Source organism: Branchiostoma floridae, chromosome 7 (assembly GCF_000003815.2).
Source record: "Branchiostoma floridae strain S238N-H82 chromosome 7, Bfl_VNyyK, whole genome shotgun sequence".
Classification (NCBI taxonomy): domain Eukaryota; kingdom Metazoa; phylum Chordata; class Leptocardii; order Amphioxiformes; family Branchiostomatidae; genus Branchiostoma; species Branchiostoma floridae.
Genome location: NC_049985.1, coordinates 25529611 through 25547712, shown reverse-complemented (window position 1 = coordinate 25547712; position 18102 = coordinate 25529611). Strand labels below are relative to the sequence as shown.

The 18102-nt window shown below is 40.2% G+C and overlaps 2 protein-coding genes across 4 annotated transcripts in view; both read right to left on the bottom strand.

Annotated features, from left to right (window-relative positions):
* Window positions 1-2829, bottom strand: part of LOC118419359 (APOBEC1 complementation factor-like) — a 7598-nt gene extending 4769 nt beyond the window's left edge. The window contains exons 1-2 of the mRNA XM_035825721.1: window positions 2666-2829; window positions 90-1455 (exon numbers count right to left, since the gene is read on the bottom strand). Coding sequence (XP_035681614.1) covers window positions 90-1455; window positions 2666-2676 — 1377 coding nt within the window. The 5' untranslated portion in view covers window positions 2677-2829. The remainder of the gene's footprint in view (window positions 1-89; window positions 1456-2665) is intronic.
* Window positions 2830-13849: 11020 nt separating this feature from the next.
* Window positions 13850-17946, bottom strand: LOC118420372. 3 transcript variants are annotated; one of them, XR_004831734.1, is made up of 5 exons: window positions 17776-17945; window positions 16457-16639; window positions 15799-15921; window positions 15148-15256; window positions 13850-14979 (listed from the first exon to the last, which is right to left on the bottom strand). XR_004831734.1 is itself a non-coding variant. In XM_035827172.1 (4 exons), the coding sequence occupies exons 1-3, from the start codon at window positions 17891-17893 to the stop codon at window positions 15893-15895; spliced, it is 285 nt and encodes a 94-aa protein (XP_035683065.1). In that variant the 5' UTR covers window positions 17894-17946; the 3' UTR covers window positions 14986-15256; window positions 15799-15892. The 3 variants fall into 3 exon arrangements, 2 of the variants coding, with proteins under 2 accessions (XP_035683065.1, XP_035683063.1); XM_035827172.1 differs by lacking the exon at window positions 13850-14979 and having other exon boundaries at window positions 14986-15256; window positions 17821-17946; XM_035827170.1 differs by lacking the exon at window positions 13850-14979 and having other exon boundaries at window positions 14986-15256; window positions 17776-17943.
* Between the last annotated feature and the right edge of the window lie 156 nt (window positions 17947-18102).

The following is an 18102-nucleotide window of genomic DNA, read 5'->3' as shown; positions in this document are numbered from 1 at the left end:
AATGGGCTTATAAATCTTAAAGGCTATGTCTTGAACAGGACAAGACCTTTAAGATGTACTGGTAGTTCTCTAAGACTCCTCCTACTGACCTGGTCCAGAGGCACCTGTGGTGCAGATTTGAGTGGCTTCATGGTGACAGGGTTAGTGGGGGTGAGCTCCATCCCAGGCAGCAGGTCGAACAGCTCCTTCTTCTTCTGCCCGTAGAACCCTCCCCGGGTCAGACCGTACGAGAAGTAGCCACGCGATCCCCCCGCTCCACGGGCGCCGGCAGCCCCGCGGCCGCGGACGCGCATCACTCCGCGGGCCCCGAGAGAGCTGCGGCCCTGGAAGCGCAGGTTGGCGGGTGCGAAGGCGGCTGCAGCTGCAGCAGCTGCTGGATACAGGTGTGTAGGTGGGTACGGAGTCGGGATGTAGTAGTTCTCATAGCCTGTTGGGTAGATCTCCATAGGCATGCCCCGGCCGGCGCCGCGTGTGTAACGGACGTAGTTGTCCCTATCCACCGGTTTGGCTAGAGTCACTTCCACCTGGCAGCCGTCAATCAGCTGCCCGTTGGTCGCATTCATGGCCTTGACCGCCTCCTCCCTGGTTTTGAAGTGGACGAAGGCGTAGTCGCGGATCTTCTTCACCCGTTCTACGGACCCCGGGCTGACCACGTTCTCGAAACTCTCCTTCAGGCTCTCTTCTGTTGTTGTCAGGAGGAGGTTGCGGACGTACAGTACCTTAACGGATTTCATGATGTCTTCATCTACTTCCACTTCCGGCTCGGCCCAGTCCACAGCGATCTGGTGCCCCCACAGCTGGATTCGGCCGGGAATCAGCTTCCTGCGCGCCATGGCGGCCGCCCGGTGGCTCTCGTACTCAACAAACGCGAATCCACGATTCTTGGTTTTATCAGTCGCGCTGGGGTAGACAATCACGTCAACCACTCCCTCTGTGACCTTCGACATCTCTTCTAGGATTTCGTGCTTCTTCTTATTCTTTGGGATCCCGCCCACGAAAAGGCGGCAGTTGTCAACACTGGGACACACCCCCAGCAGCCTCCCCTTTCTGATTTCATAGTTATTGAGTTGCTTGACGGCCCTCTTGGCGTCGTCTCGGGAGGTGTACATGACAAAGGCGTAGCCTCTATTGTTGCCGTTAAAGTCCATCATGAGTCTGAGTTCGTAGATCTTACCTATGCTCTCAAAGACGGGTACCAGTTCATCTTCGAACAAATCGCGAGGGATCTTCCCGACGAAGACCTCGCAGCCGCGGCTCGGCGTGACGCCCTCCCAGCCCGGTGGAGGGCCGCCGTACTTGCGCTGTCCGTTTTCCTGGATGATGTTGTAGCCGGTGCGCTCCATGAGAGACAGAAGGGCGGCCTCGTTCTGTGCGCCGGTGATGCCCTGAGGGCCCTGGGGGTTAGCGTCGTTCTCGGACATCGTGTGTCCCTGGAGACCCCCTGCTGTCATGCTACTGTAAGAATAAAAAGGAAAGAAAACGTGAGTCAAACAAATTGCTGGAAAGAAAAATGCTCTTTTTATAGAACCCACACATTATGGAAAAAACACACTTAAATAACACTTCATCATCATATCGCAATCATAACATAACTTTATCATAACTCTTAACAACTGTAATAACACTTAATATCTTCCTTCACAAATTTGACAAAGATTTCATCAGTAGCAAGACTTTTAATGGGACAGGAAAGATACAGCAAAAAAACACCAAAGTATTTCCAAATAAAAGAAGCTTAAGGTAGTTTCCAATAAAAGAAGAGTGAATAAAAGTTGAGCACTTGTTGGTTCAATACATGTAGGTTGTACGGTATGGAAAAAACTACCTGCTCGGAACAGAAAAGGTCAAGGTAAAATGCACTCTTTTGCAATCATATACAATCATATGGAATCTACAGACATTTAAGAATCTTCTAACACATACATACGGATTCTAGGGACTGGTAAGAACCTTTCAGAGGCAAGCTGATACTGTAAAGTAGCGTTAAACTATACTTTAAGCCTTTTTGGAGCCCATATCCATACCTGAACTATGTAGCAAAAATGGCTGACTAGGGCTCCACCCACCAACTGCACTATGACCAAATTGTCAACATGTTTGTCCATGGGGGGACCAAAGTGCAACGTACGCGACACGTTTTTTTTCCTGAGCCAGCAAAACTTTTAACTCACTGAACACCCTCTTCAAGAAGAACCTTATAAAGATTATGTTTTGATTTGACAGTAACATAAAACCACCATACAATGTGCTTTGCTGAAGAATCTAAAAAAAGCTGCCTGTGTCTACTATGTACAACGGCTATGTCTGGACAAGTTGAATCGCCGGAATGCCACCCTCGTTACTGTACCTTAAACATGTTGTAAATCTGACGGCTTGTAAAGCATTACATACACATATGGGTACATTTCGAATCTAACACATCTACAAACACAGAATCACGCGCAGATTGGAACTACGAATTGTGGAAAAACACGAAAAAACGCGCACTCACTTCTCCCCAACACGACCAACCTTTGCGTGCGCTGCACAGCCAGGGTATCGACCAAGCTATCCGCAAACAGCCCCATAGAATTAAGGCTCGCTAGGTTAAAGATAAACTTTGCTGTTTTGTAACCGCAAAGTAAGGGTGTGGCTTGCAACCCAGAATGGCAAATTCATCACTTACCCTGTCGCCATGAGTGAAAAAAAAGCAAGTTCCAAGCGGTGATCAAATTAAAGCAAATTTCTGATGAATTAAGCCGGATCGACGACTGAATGCTATCTCGAGTGCCGGTGGTGTATTTGTCGTAAGGACCATGTGACCAGTTATGAGATAATTACAAACTGTGTAAATTTTCTTTGGATCGATATTTAACCTCGGGGTTGGTCCAGATAGGCAAAACTAGGGGGTGGGGTGGGGGAGGTGTCATCTCAAAAACAGACCACCTGTGTAATTATGTCCCTCATATTGTGTTGCACCAATAGAGTAAGGTTAGGTTGGTTGAAGACTGACACAAAAATATATAATTTCTTACATTTATAGTTGTTGAGCTATAAGGTGACCCATATGTCACAATCTGACCCTTTATTGCTATAAATCTTATTAAAATTATAGGCATTTATCCTTTTGAAACATGTGTTGTCATTGATAATACCTTTTCTCATTGAAACAAGCATTTAAGAATCCTGTCTAAGTGACCAATTTTGCTCGTCCTCTTAGTGGTCTTCATGGGCAGGTTTGATTGTAAAAAAATTGTAACAATTTGTGTTCTTATCATTTTTCAGAGATAAACATTTTATCCCATCTTGATTTATGGATTAGTGATAATGACACACCATGATCCAATCAATGATCCATCTGTTCTAATGCATACAGTGAAAATCTAAACAATTGAGATAAATATGTACCTGAAACTTATCTATAGTTTGGACAGCTCTAAGATCATTTGATTGGATGATGGATGGATGGAAGATAATTAGCAGTTGCTGAGCTAATTACCAAAACAAGCCTGCCAAAATAATAAATCCATGGCAAATATGTATCCAGAAGATCTGGAGAAATCAGATAAGATTAAAAGCACTGGACAGAACCTCCATTCCAAGAATTCTGCTCTACAGTCAAACCTGTATTAGGGGCCACCTCTACAGAGGGGCCACCTGTCCATAGTAGCCACTTTTCGTCGGTCCCTTGGGTATTTTATCTACAAGTTGCCACCTCTATACAGAGGCCACCTGTCTATAGTGGCCAAATTTGTCCGGACCCTTGAGTGGCCGCTATAGACAGGTTTGACTGTATCTTATAATAGGCCCTATCCCCACTACACAATCTAACCACTGAATATACAAGGGCCAATTGTGATCGCTTTATAGCGGTGACCTTAGACAAGTTTTTTAATCGCCACAAGTATTAAGAATCCTGTCTACAGCAACTTTTTAACCTGTCCACATTGACCAGATTTTACTTGTCCCCAGAGCGGTCATCTTGGGCAGGTTTGATTGGCAGTTTTTAATGACACCTCAAACTGATTTGAGTGTGTTTAAAAAAAGATTACTAGGCAAAAAAAAGTTGCCTTCATCATAATCAGGAAGCTTGAACAAATTCCTTAACACACGATGTATGATAAACCGAACAATTATAGATTCACCTCTTTATTTTGTTCTTTACATCTTCTTTGATTTTGGAATGCATATGACTTTGGCATTCTATGACATTAGCATTGTTTTTTTTATATTTTCTGTCTTTACCATTTATTCAATTATTGACATATATTTGCTTAATTTGCAGCTGGTTCATACATTTTACAGTATACAGTCAAAGACCATTTTTCTAAATGGGACCAAAATTGATACATTTTTGTACAAAAAATGGATGTCACTTATATAATCAAATCAACATGGGCTTTCTTGAATAAATGCTGCTGAGTTGCTTTACAATGCAGGTGCATAATTTCTCATGAAAAATATATGACCAAATTCCATAAGCCATATAAACCTCACACTACTATATACTATACCCAATGTTAATAGACTCCCTCCAAATATATGCTAGGCATTTTTCTATGTATCCATGCAAAAGGGTTGTCTCCAATATATCAATCAAAAGATGGAAATTTACAAAAACGTCCGACACTGTCTGTCCGAAACTCTGAACTTCATGACATGAAAGTTGATAAAAATGTATTTACGACAGATTTAAGGACAAAAATCAACTACGAAGACTCCCCAACAATGAGTAGAATAGAAATTTAAGTAGGAAATAGCATTGGTATCCAACCTTATCTCTAAGATATTTCAAAAGTACCATAAACTACAAATTTTACTGACAGATTTATGTGTATTGTATACATTGTACCTGGTTTATAAATGCTACATAACTCATTTGGTCACCATGAACATGTATGGGGTGATTTTCTGATAAGCTTTAGCTTAGAAAAGATACAAGTTGATGACAAAAAAAACAAAACATTTTTAGGTCAGTAAAGCACAAACCAGAGGGTACTTTTAGTCTCATATACTCCTCTTCCCTCTAACATCCAACCTGGTAAGGTAGCAGTTTGGCAGCAAATTAAGTATTCAAATTGGTTAAGTTTTGGAGGTAGGGAAAAGGTGCACTGCATGTGACAGACGTATTCTGGGTCAATGATCCAAAGTTCAACAGTCACATGAATTTCACATGACCTAAGTCATCATTTCTTCTAGATAAAAAACCCCAAAAAATCCTTCCTACATTCTTGAGAGAATACCATACTTGTGCATGAAACCTAGCTATTGTTTAGGAAAATGCTACATCACAACATACTTTTATCTGGAGTAAAAGTTTGCTCTGTAACGGCCAACTTTTTATGATCTCGTGGTTAAATATTTGCCTCTGCCACGTTGCAGGGTGTCTTGCATTGCCGCATAAGGCGCAAGTCCCTCCCACGCATTAAGGTAACAGTCCTTTTTTTATCAACCCACCATCACCTCATGCTGAGTGAGAAAGGAGTTTGCTGTTTGTTGAGGGCATGGTTCACCTACTACCAAGTTGCCATGTAGATGAGTAAACTAAACACCTTGAGGTTGAAATATTGCCGGGAGGTTTACAAAAATAAAGCAGAAATTTATAACAGTTGTCAGTTACTATCATTGAGCAGTATTCTTTAAATGTGTGCATCAATACTTACAAAAGCACTTTTGAATAAAGATAAAACAATATAATTGGTTATGAGTGGTTTGGAAAATCATTTGCAATTAGATGAAGATCTGCTGTTAGCTCCGAGATGTATTTTATAAATCTATTTTTTTTTTTTAATTTTCATATCAATGGCTGTTTCCAAAATAAGAAGATATTTCTCTTGACTAGATAATATCAGTTCAACTATTTCTATTCTTCCAAACCAGAGGCAACCACTCAAGGGAAATGGTTGATGACTGGGAGCAGTTGCTACAAACAAAATGGTCTTTTAAAGGTAGCAAACTTGTACGCGCTTGTTTCAATGTGGATTATGACTAGAGATGGCTTGCTGGATTGACTTTTATCATATCAAAAAACTTTAACACACAAGACCTACATCTGATCAGTATTGCAACATAACATTGTTGCTCATTTTCATATAAGAAAGATACCACTTACAGTTTATTACCAGCAATTTGAAAATTTATTTGTTATACTTATACTGTGACTAGCAAATGGTGAGGATTGCTATCTGTTTCCTCATTCAGCAAGTAGATTGGTTGAAAGTCGTCACCAATGCAAAAGTACCGAAACTAAGACGAAACAGTGATGACAATATAGCATATTGCACTTGCTAGTTCCATGCATCTTTACTATCCACACATCTCTTGAAAGCACGCACAGGTACAAACACCAGCATAATGGCTGGTGGTACTTCACATCCCACTGTTACCAGGCTTCCACACCATTTATCTGCTGAACTTTTCACTCCTGACGGCACCACCCCCTTTCATGATTGACACGTGTATTGTCCGCCGCATATTGTAACTCGGCGTTACTAGATTAGCCAACGTTTCTATTGAAATAGCAGTTGGGGAAGTTAAACATTAAGCTATTGGTGTGTTAGCACGACCGCCTCGGCAAACACCGCAGAGCAATGAGGGGTCATGAGGTTGCCACGTTAGCCGGCCGCCATTTTGGGAGTAGTAAATGTTGTAACGGTTCCACTGTATGAAAAGATTAAACTTATGTTAAAAATATAGGTTAACTGATAAATTGATGGATGTACCAACCACTGTCTATCGATAACTTTTGTATCTAATACCAGATCAGGAAAAAAAGAAACAGTCATGTTTTCAAGTACCATAGTTGTCAAGGTGTTCAAAAACTTGTTGTTTTTCCCTAGAACTATTGCAGAGTTGAACACATTACCATCAAGTACTGTCAGAGTATCCAGCTTTAAACAATGCTTAGGTTAGGTGAGACAGGTCTTTCACTAGTTTCAGTGTAATATAACCAGCTGCTGTTGCAGTGCGCACCTGCGAAGCTGGTATTTCATGCCGAAGGGCGGTTATAATCATAACGACTACACAGAATCTGATATAGAAACTATGAAAAACTCGCACAAGCTTTCGAGAAACAACATTCAACTGAATTGTAAGCGAGAGCCTGAGAGAGTTCAGAGACTGGTACCATTGGGCCAATTCATTGCATTATTGTATTTTTAAACTGCAAAGTGTAGGAACAACTGGTGAGACAACAGGGCTTAGCAGGCTTTATTTGGTAAACATCAATAAAAGGCCTATTCAGATGTTCAGACACAATAAAGAACACGTCTCCATGCTTTGAAAGCTTTCTGGAATCATTAATAATCCAAGTTTACGAGGAAACCCTTTGTCATAAGAAGCATTCATATGAGTCTGCACATCGTAAATTCATTTATCCTATATACATGTATCGTATACCGTTAATTCATCTACTTTTGCAGTGGTTTTGTTTTGCAGTAAAATTAGGTTTTTGCTGTGTTGTGAATTTGCGGTTGAAACAATTCTGTAGTTACTGTACAGTAGCATATTTGCAGTACATGAATTGCAGTAGAGAGACTGCCATGAAACTAGCAAAACTAAAACCAAAGGGAAACTTTCCCGTTTTACAGTAGCAACATTGTCAGAAGAGATGAGGCATCTGTGTTACATTCAAGAAAACATACCCAAAAAAATCATCCACATGCATCAGACTCAGTATTGTTTGGCACAAAGATGAAAAACAATAAACTGGACTTCACCTAATGTAACTTTTAAGATACATATTTTGCTTTGGAAAAAATGTCAAAGTTTACTGAAATTGAGAATTCTTCAATTTAAATTTTAAGAAAAAACTACAATTTCTGTTTTGCCAGAGGAGATTCTTTATCCTTGACATGGGCTAGAAAAGTTTTGCTCTAGGCCTTTTGATTTTTTTTTTTGCTGATTCTGAATAACTTTAGAACCAAATGTCTGTAGTCTTTGCTAACTATAGCAAGAGAGAAATCAGCTTAGGGACACCTGTCTGTCTTCATGGTTACCTTGTTCCCCCACAAATGACCTGGAGGTCAAGGGACTAAGTAGGTAGTTAGCCTTTGTTACTTACTTACTTTATTCAGGCCTACTGTTCATCCTTCCATAGCCTTTGTACAAAAAAACAAAATGATTACATGAAAGATTAGCAAGAAAGCAAACAAAGGAATGATGCTATCTTCTTTGTTAGTCAGTTAGTCGCAAACAGTATAATTGATTGGCCTATTGTCTAACACCATGCAACAGTCTACACTACAGGGGCTACTACTAGTAGTACTACTACTAGTTAAACCTTCACCTTTCTCTGACCTCTCTACACTTTCTAGCAAATCCTTTCTGCAATCAAAACAGTTGTGTGTGTAACACAATGCACAAATAGGAGGAGCTGACAACAGGGAGATCTTGTTTTCATCCAGTGCTGTAAGTTTAGATTTTATATGTAGGCCATCTACTTTGGGCCAAACAGACCTGTTGTCTGAGGACTTTATGGTGGGTAATTCTTAAGTTATCTATCATCATTTACAGACGTGATGGTAAAGTGTGTTGAAGCTCTAAACGACCCCACCCATGACACTTTATCAGTTAATAACTGCCATTACAGGGGCCACAGTAATTTTCTACAGGCTTGGTGTAACAGGCATGGAGGGTAAATGAAGAATAAAACACTGTGGCCTGGTTATCATCTGGTTTCTAGTCATTTTTATGCTATATCAAACAACAGTCAAACCCTACATAAGGATCACCTGGCCATTGTGACCACTTTTTGCTGGTCCCTTAGATAGTTTTCTCACACTGAAATAAGTATTTAAGAATCCTGCCTATATTGACCACCTGTCCACATAGATATTGGCCCCTTGAGTTCTGACTGTAGCTTGAAGTAGTAAACAACTGAAAACAAATGTAATAATGAAACAAGATGAAAAAAAAAAAAACTTCTCAAGAATCAAAAATAGAAAGCATTAAAATGTGACATTATATATTGCAATATTTATGGCTTCTATAGATGCTTGAGTAAGACCCAGTCTGTTAAGTCATTCTGTAACTATCTAAAGCTGTTTATACGCATTTGGGATAACCAATTTCACTGCTTGATAAGTTTGTCAAAAGTTCAAAACGTGACATTTTGGTCATGATTGCAATATGGATTTTATATATGGAAGACCCAAACTGTTATATTTGAGACCCAGACTGTTAAACACCTTTGGGTTAACCAATTTTAAATGCTTGATAATTCAATTTGTGACTGTGAAACATTGAAAGCACTATGTGAGCATCATATTGTAGCTACAAGCGTATCGCAATATGGATTCCATGGGTAAAATTCATTCATTTAAGTCATTCTTTCTGGTGACTATCATAGGCTGTTTGTAAACTTTGTACACATTTGGATTAACCAATTTTCACTGCTTGATAATTAAGTTTGTCAACACATGCTCTACAACATAAACAGACAGATAAAGTGAATCCAGGCGATTTTCTGGCTCGTTAGGCAAAGAGATTAACAGTTCCCAGACAATTGGGAGCACGGGTATAGTTATCCGCCCCCTACTGGGTTTGATCAAACACTCGCAGCATGACACCATGCTTGGTGGAGCCAGCGATTCCTTAATGTAAACATGCCCAGATTTTATACACTGATAATAGGGGCAATTTTGAAATTTATCCCGCTGTACTCGTGTCAGCCGCATTGGTCGCCAACAGGGCATTACGAGTTATACGAGTCGGCAGCATGTAGTACACTTGTATAGGGACACTTCAAACAACGGTTCGGCTTGGATGCAGACCGGTAAATGTGGATGAAAGACGCATGTTTTGGGCGTGAAGGTTAGTTCGTTCGGTCTGAAAAACACCTGTGGGTCAACAAAAGTTCACCCAGTTGGGCCCACAGTGAGCAAACAAGAGGAAAATTCGTTTGGCCCTTTTTTTTTCATCGCAGAGCGAGAGTGTGGGTTGCAACCGATCGGCCGTTGACTGAGAGGCCAACTAACTCTCATATGGTCACGCAAAAAAATTGTAGTACTTTAACAGTACAAGTACACAGACACATTCAGAGTGAAAATATTTGTTCCTAGCAATTTAACATGGATTTTAGCAAAGATGGAAAATCATGACCCAGTCATCTGAACTTGACAAAACTGCTTCGAATACTCTTGACGGGACGTTTTATATAACGTTAACGTTACGTCGTCCCAAAGTTTTGGACAATGTTCTCTCAATTATATGTTGTATATAAGCTCTAATTCGTCCTAAAATCACACATAAAAGTTACTAGAAATATGGAAATTGTTAGACAGAGAAAACGGGAGCTACCCACCTGTAAAGCTTGGGGCGAAGTGGGCGGTGGGTCGAAAGGGTCAATCTCTTCGCATCGGGTCGAGATCTGGACTTTGTGCCGGCCGAGGCACACAAGATTGCACGTGATTTCCTACTCCCCCTTCCAGCCCAAGACACTTTCAACCCCTCCTCTTCCTTCAAGACGCTGTAGATGAAAAATTCTGACCAAAAGTTTGACACAGTGTGTGGGGAAAACTGACAAAACGATCTTCACTTGGGCCAGTCACAAGTCAAGAAAGTTTGCTTTTCCCTCCCCTCATGACGTCATGATAGTTGTCCTCGTCTGACACGAGGACGTCCCTCACCAAACTGCTAGATAATCTTTCAAATCTCATCTTCCACAATAATATTTCCTTGCACTTTTAAAGTAATGTGCCTTTCTTTAAAACATTTTCTCAATGACGAGATTTCATGAGAATCAAGAAGATTATCAAGAGACATGATACAGGCACTTGTTGGGATCATCTTCGAACAGACCTGAATGAGTCAGGTGCATTTCCTAACGGGGCAGGTACACATTGACAATCACTGGACAATTGAATGGGCGTGTTTAGGAAAGCAAACTTCTGAAGTTTCATTCCACGTATTGGAACAATAAACTTCACTGAGCGATACTTGACACTCTATTGAATGTTTCAAGCGCAAATTCAAAATCTTCATCAAACCTTATGCTACGGTTTCATTTCCCAATCGGGGCCTGGCCGGGTAGTTTGCAAGAACGAAAAGTAAATGATAGAAAAACACACAAGATGTGGAAAAATAGTCACGAGCATTATTTGTGTATTTTTGTTGAGTTTCACTTTTATTGTTCGTTTCTGCAAACAGCCTAACAGGGACGAGGTTTGAAAATGTGATCTTAGCTTTCAAGGGAGTTGCCAGTACGTTGCACCATTTAACACCAATTGTAAGCATGAATAAACGGAAAATACAAGATAACAATGGTGACATGTGGAACAAACTTAAGGTTTTTTTTTCTAGTAAGAGCTGCTACGGAATGAGATCTAAGCTTTTTTTAAATTTTAGCTTGGCTTTTTTTGATACAGTGGAAGACGAAGTGTCCCAATTTTTCTATAATGAGTAACGTTAGATTTTGTTTAGTTAATAATGGACAAAGCTAGCTTTCAAGATTTGAAATACATTTGCAGTTTTCGTTTTTTTCGGACCTCGGTCTGTGCTGCGCATTGCTAAGTCAGAACTCCTTGATAAATGTTAGTATACGAAAATTTCAATTAATGCGGACCTTGGATCATGGTACGGCTAAGCAATAAGAATTTGAGTAACGGACAATGATGTTGTTCCGACATAATAAGCCATATTTGGTTCGATTTTGTTAACAATATCCTCAAAAACTGACGCAAACGTGTGAGTAAAAATGTTTGGACAAAAAAGTTGCCTTCATTGTGAAATCACGGTATGATGCCGAACAATAGATTCTTTGTTTCTCTTCTTTCATGTCTTCTTCTTTGACATTAGAATGGACTTGGCGTCTGTTTTCCGATGTGTTTTTCTTTTGCAGTGTACTGCATATATTTGCTCGATTCGCAGCTGTAAGTTTTGTACAATTTACAGTACAGTCAAAACCTTTTTTTAACCAATGAAAACTGATGCTGGGGACGTCATCCACATACAATCGACTCGACACGCGGGTTTGTTTTCTGTTCTACTTAATGTCGTCTACTTAATGTTTTGTGAATTATGATTTGTACCTATAGACTAGTTTTTTTTAGTTGAATCATTATGGCTTTTCTGGGGGAGGGGGAGTTAGCATAGATTTGATTTGGTAGGGAGAGACTGGCGTGTTTTACGTTTGCGGTTAACCCGTTGAAACAAGGCAGAAGGCGGGCAGAAGACTGTGGTCAAGCGAAATTACATACAAAAGGGGAAATGTTCACGGTAGGTCTAATAGATAAGTTTGCTAGATACGTCACGATGAGATGGCCACAAGGGTTCTTCTCTGGCAGCCCGGCGACAAGAGAAGATCTAGACGTGGTTGACATTCCCTAACCCTTAGTAGGGTGATTGAGGAAGATGTTGGTCTCCAAGACAGGGACCCCTTGTCTGTCATCTGGAGGGACTTCATAGCGTAACAGATGGATGACTGAACTTGAACTAAACCTAAGTTTAGGGGCCATAGGGGCAGCTATATATATCCAATCAGCATAATTCTTTCACCTTCGTCTTTCTTCAGCCAAAGTTGCCAGTTGGTGGACTGTCTGTCCAGTACGGCGAAAAGCAGGAACATAAAACCATCGAGAACATTTTCCCTTTTACAGCATAACGTTTCCCCCAGTCTGAACTTCACTAGATTTCTTACTCTCCAAGCAGTCTCCGGCTATTTTTGACGTGTTTTAAGGCGTTTATCTTGGACATTTTGTCCCGTTTTCGTCATATTGACCTGTGGATGTAAAGATTTCCGGCTCTAAGGCGGAAATAGTGTAACCCTAGACAGTTCATTACGTATATCATGTTAAGTGAATGCTGGGCGTGAGTCTCTGACACTCCTCTTGACAAACACCATCACAATGTGCACGCGTCTCGCTGTTTGCCACCTGCTGACGACAGTGACCGCAATGACAGGTCACCCGCCCCGTGAAACTATGTCTGAAACATTACTAGGGTGTTGGTTTTCATTCTTGTAACGTAATATGGCATGGCGCGCAGTTAAGGACCAGGTTGGTCTACATGGGCAAAGTCACAAGAATAGTAGTGTGCTGACTGCTGAGCTAACTTCAGGCTTCCATAACTATAGACCAGTCTGACTGTCCATTACAATTAGCCCTTCAGCCAATGAGAGAATGGCAATTATCGTTTCGAGAGAGAGAGTGGATATGTGTCCGTCAAATTATTGTACTTTTAAAGTTTGTGCTTGGCATTTCTACGTTTTGAAGGATGTGGTTGTGGCTATTGGATTAGTCTTTTCTGAAGTTCTGCTTATAGGATTTCACTATTTAAGATCTGGGTTATGGTTAGCTTTTTTCTGTCCCCTTTTTTTCCAGTAAAAATTTATCTCATGTACGTTCCTCTACCTTTCACACATGAAAGCATGACAATAAACGTACCATGGATATTGACGTCACACTTTCGTTCGTGTCACGTGACACAGGCTACGGGTCATTTCAACTTGAGAAGGAACAGAGGTTGTTGGTAAGAGCTTTACTTAGGGTACGGAGATAACGAATAAACTTTTATGGTGTCAATAACTGTCACATACTAACTTTCATTCGGGCAATGGATATTGTTTTTGCTGTTCAATTTGTGTATTTTGACAAATCTCATTAACTTTAAATGTAATTTCAGGTGTATAATGTCCTCCAAAATTACACCATAATTAAAGCTACAGTGTGAAAATATTCTCAAAGGGCTTTGAGATCCTGTAGATGTAGTTTGTTTGGAAGTTTTCCATGGACATTGGATATTAATATTGTTTCAATTCATATATTTTGCTGATTCCGATAGTTTTATTGTTGATTTTAGTTTTGGAGTGCATTACACCTAGTTTTGTAGCACAATACATTAATGCCTACAGTTTGAAAATTGTCCAAAGCAATTTGATATTCCACGGATTTTATTGTTTGCAAGACGTTTTCCAGGACATTGAAGATTTCTTAGGTATATTGTACATTTAATCAAGAAACATGAAGTGCTACAATAGATACAACACACACACTATACTGTACACCTAGATGTACCAAATGGCAACATACATGTTAAGTGTAAATGTTGTGACCTAAAACTGTATGACAAAGGAACAATGTGAAATGATTTGTTTCCAAAGGAAGTCAGCTTCTACAGAAAGATTGTAGTGTTACCAAGAAGGTCCTTAGGACCTACAATATTGGTGCCGAGATTAAATGAATTGAAATAAAACCAATACATACACTGTGCATGTATATGCGCAAAAATACATAAAATGCCTTTCGTCTTAAGCAGGTATTCAAAATGACCTCACATCAAGCTCATCATGTAACATTATATTTTGTCTTTAGAGAGACAATGTTGACATTTAAGTGACAAAAATCAAAATGACACAATTTCACACCTTTCTTGGTAATCATGTTGTAAAACATTATACGCCACTGGCAAAGCTAGTTAGCTTATTATCAAACACTTATAATTGTAGTATAAGTGTACTTAAAGAGTCAACCATATTTACCACACATCAGCTTGCTTTCTATGTAACATGCAAAGTTAAAACTCAAAGCAATCTTAATAGAAAAGACAAGGATGACTATAATTTAAAGCAGTTCTTCACATTGCAGTCTTCAAAAATAGAGTACTAGCGGCTTGGACAAGGGTACCTTAACATTCCTACAAATTTTATGTAACATACAATTGCTCAATACACAAAAAGCATTTATGTTTCATAAGATTTGTATATCATTGTTTTGTGCTTTGTGTGCTTTCACTAGATTCGTTTTTGCATAGTGCTTTGTGCGGTTTTGCATAAAATTCTATGAAATTTGTATAAATTTCATTAATACAAGAAGCACTATGACAATCTTGTAGACACACTTCTTCTGTATGTGTATCTATATCTATCTTGCAGTAAAACTGCCCTTTGCTGTAGCACACCAGCTTCTGTATCTAATATAGCCAGTATAATGGCTCTTCGGCGTGACACACCAGATTCACTTTAGGCATGGTGCATCACACCTGAAGCTTCATGGTGCATCACACCTGAAGCTTCATGGTGCATCACACCTGAAGCTTCATGGTGCATCACACCTGAAGCTTCATGGTGCATCACACCTGAAGCTTCATGGTGCATTACACCTGAAGCTTCATGGTGCATTACACCTGAAGCTTCATGGTGCATCACACCTGAAGCTTCATGGTGCATCACACCTCTCACAGCTCTTGGGACAGTTGGCATTCATGTAGACAGCCCTGGAGGTGCAGTAGCCGTTCTGAGACCAGTACCGGCAGTGACGATGGTTGTCTGCGCACCCTGACCCTAACAGAAAGGAAGTTATGTAGGTTTAATCATATTTTCAACCTGCTATGTAAATTTTGCTAGTCACAGACAAATTGTCATGATCATGTTCTTTTTTTCATCGGGTTTGGCATAATGTTAGGGTGTTTGGCCCAGACCTACATGGAATTGAACCTCCGCCGACATGCCCTCTTGACATTGTGCTGTTGGGAAAGGCCCTTTAAATCACTTTCCTCAATTCACTCAGGTGTACCTAACTGCTGTTAGGGATGTCCATCGGAAATGAGATTGAATGGAGGCCCCACAAGAGCAACACCTAGAACTCAGCACACTTATCAAAAAATAGTGGGATCCATCCCAGTGAGAGCCAGGTGGGCAATACAAACAAGTAAACAAACACATATCACTACTAAAGTATGTATAATTGAGTATCAAGAAAGTATGATTGAGTAAGAAAACAGAAGTAGTTATGCTACACAACCCACTGTTTATAGAATCAAGCATCACACAAATCCAATTTTTGATTGCTGTCTATTGGAAGGGCAAACCTCAGCACAAATCACCTGTGGTCCCACACACATTCGCAGTTCCTCTTGCATTTTCCCTCATCCAGTGGGGTTACTGCGACACTTTCCCCGCCGGGCCCAGCTTGCACAGTTAAGTGTTGCCGTCCTCACAGTTAGAACCTACAGTTATAGCAAGCGAAACATCAACGGTCTTGATGAATGGATGATAACCGTTAGTCCTGCTTTGTTACAGCCAGAAAGTTACAGCCAGAAATACCACATAACACCACTTGGGTCTCTGGTCTATGTGGACAGGTGTTAATGCTTATGTCTGTGTTAGAAATTATCTAGGGGACTACCAAAAAGCTGTCAGGCTGGCCAGGTCATCCATACATAGAGGTGGTAACTTGTACAGTCTTGGTTGTTTATTCAAACAGCTGTCTAACATTGAAGCCAAGGAACACTTAGACCGAAAGACCAGTTAGACCAAAAGAAGTCACCAAGGAGTTGATAAAAAATGAATGTTCTACTGCAGTAAAGCCACCAGGAAGCCCATAATATCAAATATCATAGATACACAGACAGACGCTCGAATCAATAATGTCCAAAAGCACTGAAACACACACTCAGTGAGAGATACAGGATTGATACAAACAAAGGCAGACAGACACACTCAAACCAATTCCTTCACAGAAGTAAAAATTGTGTCGCAAACCTTCCTCCTCCTCCTCCTCTCCTTCCTCCTCCTCCTCCCCATCCTCCTCAGATGTCCCAGTCCCAGTTGTGCACAGCTCACAGCTCTGACGACAGTTGGTTCTCATGTAAGTGGCATAGCTCCCGGTACAGTATCCCCGTCTGGCCCAGTCAGCACAGAAGTTATTCTGGTCCTGGCAATTTCCTAAGTCAACAAAACATTGGATTGATAATGAGAAAATCACATCATGCCTTTGAGCAACAGACATGTGGATTGAGTTGGTAGTTTCTGAGACACCTTCAAATCAGACTTAGATAGATAGTAATTTGTTGTTGAATGGTGAATCATATATATTTCATATACAAATTGAATGTAGAAAATATGAAATTAGACTAAAATTATAATCTTACAGCATTCACAATACATGTACTGGATAATTCTTGTGATACAGTAAGTGAAAAAGGCATCCTAGTCACATAAAAAAGGTATGGTTTGTCTGTCTTCACACTATTTACCTTTGCCTTACATATATGCACATGTATCCCTGTCCTTGGTGCTGAACAGAACATCCTATGCTACATGTATGTCAGGGTCACATTTCCAAACTGGTGCCCTGCTTGGCCGTTTGTGGGAATGAAAAGAAGAAATAAAAAGATACAGTTTTTTCCAAGGTTGGTAGAATATAGGATATAGAAGAATTCTTTTTACACAACCAGCAGGTACTTACATTGCTTATGTTTTGATGTCTCTCAGACACCTTCATAGCTTCTAATTGTGCTGCTTCTGTTCTTCATATAGTGGTGAGAGGCAGAACACCAGTTAGAAGTTTTGACAAAGGTGTCTGAGAAACATTAAAACGTAAGCATCTACTAGTTTATTTATTTATTTATTAATTTATTAGGATTCTCCATATATGATGACAATGGAGGGTATGGCGAAACATGTGTCAATGGTCACCTCTTCAAAGCCGCCATACACATGTTCGCACATGTTTACACACGGCGGGGTTATACTGCCCCTTACGGGGTGACATACCCTTTCGCTGGCTAATTATAAGACGGGGATGCGCCAGGTCTGTCAAAAGAATTCTCCTATATCGTGTAAGATACAAAAGACAAAGAAAACCAAGAAATTAGAGAAATTAGTCAAGAGCACAATTTGTGTATGTCTCTGGATATACAGTTTTACTTTCCATTCATGCTAACAGCTTGGGCAGGCCTCAGTATGGAAATGTGACCCTATGTTTCTGTATTTGTGCTCCATTGGAAATCAGTTAAGCATGATAAAAGGAACCATCCATTTGTATCCAAGATAAATCAGTAAGATAGATGATAACAAACCATTGTTGCCCTCCTCTTCCTCGCTATCTTCGTCCTCTCCATTACCATTGTTGCCATCACCCCCTCCACTGGTCCCTCCCACGTTGGTACCTCCACTGCCGTCACTGTTACAGTTCATCTTGAGAGGAGCAGTTCTAATCAGACCTAAAGGATGTTGAAAATAGGCTGCTCAAATGCTGAAACTAACCATATATATCATTATCATCATCTTCAGCATCATCTTCATCATTATTATCATCGTCATCATCGTCATGACTATCGTCATTATCCTCTTCACATCCTCATCATAATCATCTTCATCAGCATTATTATACAGGTGTGTGATCT

Bases quoted from the DNA above. Each gene is read 5' to 3' on its own strand.
- LOC118420372 (XM_035827170.1), bottom strand. From the start codon at position 17,893: ATGAACTGTAACAGTGACGGCAGTGGAGGTACCAACGTGGGAGGGACC. The intron at 16,640-17,775 runs GTTTGTTATCAT...TTGTTGACTTAG, and splicing joins GGAAGAGGAGGGCAACAATG to GAAATTGCCAGGACCAGAAT. The intron at 15,922-16,456 runs GTTTGCGACACA...CTATAACTGTAG, and splicing joins AGAGGAGGAGGAGGAGGAAG to GTTCTAACTGTGAGGACGGC.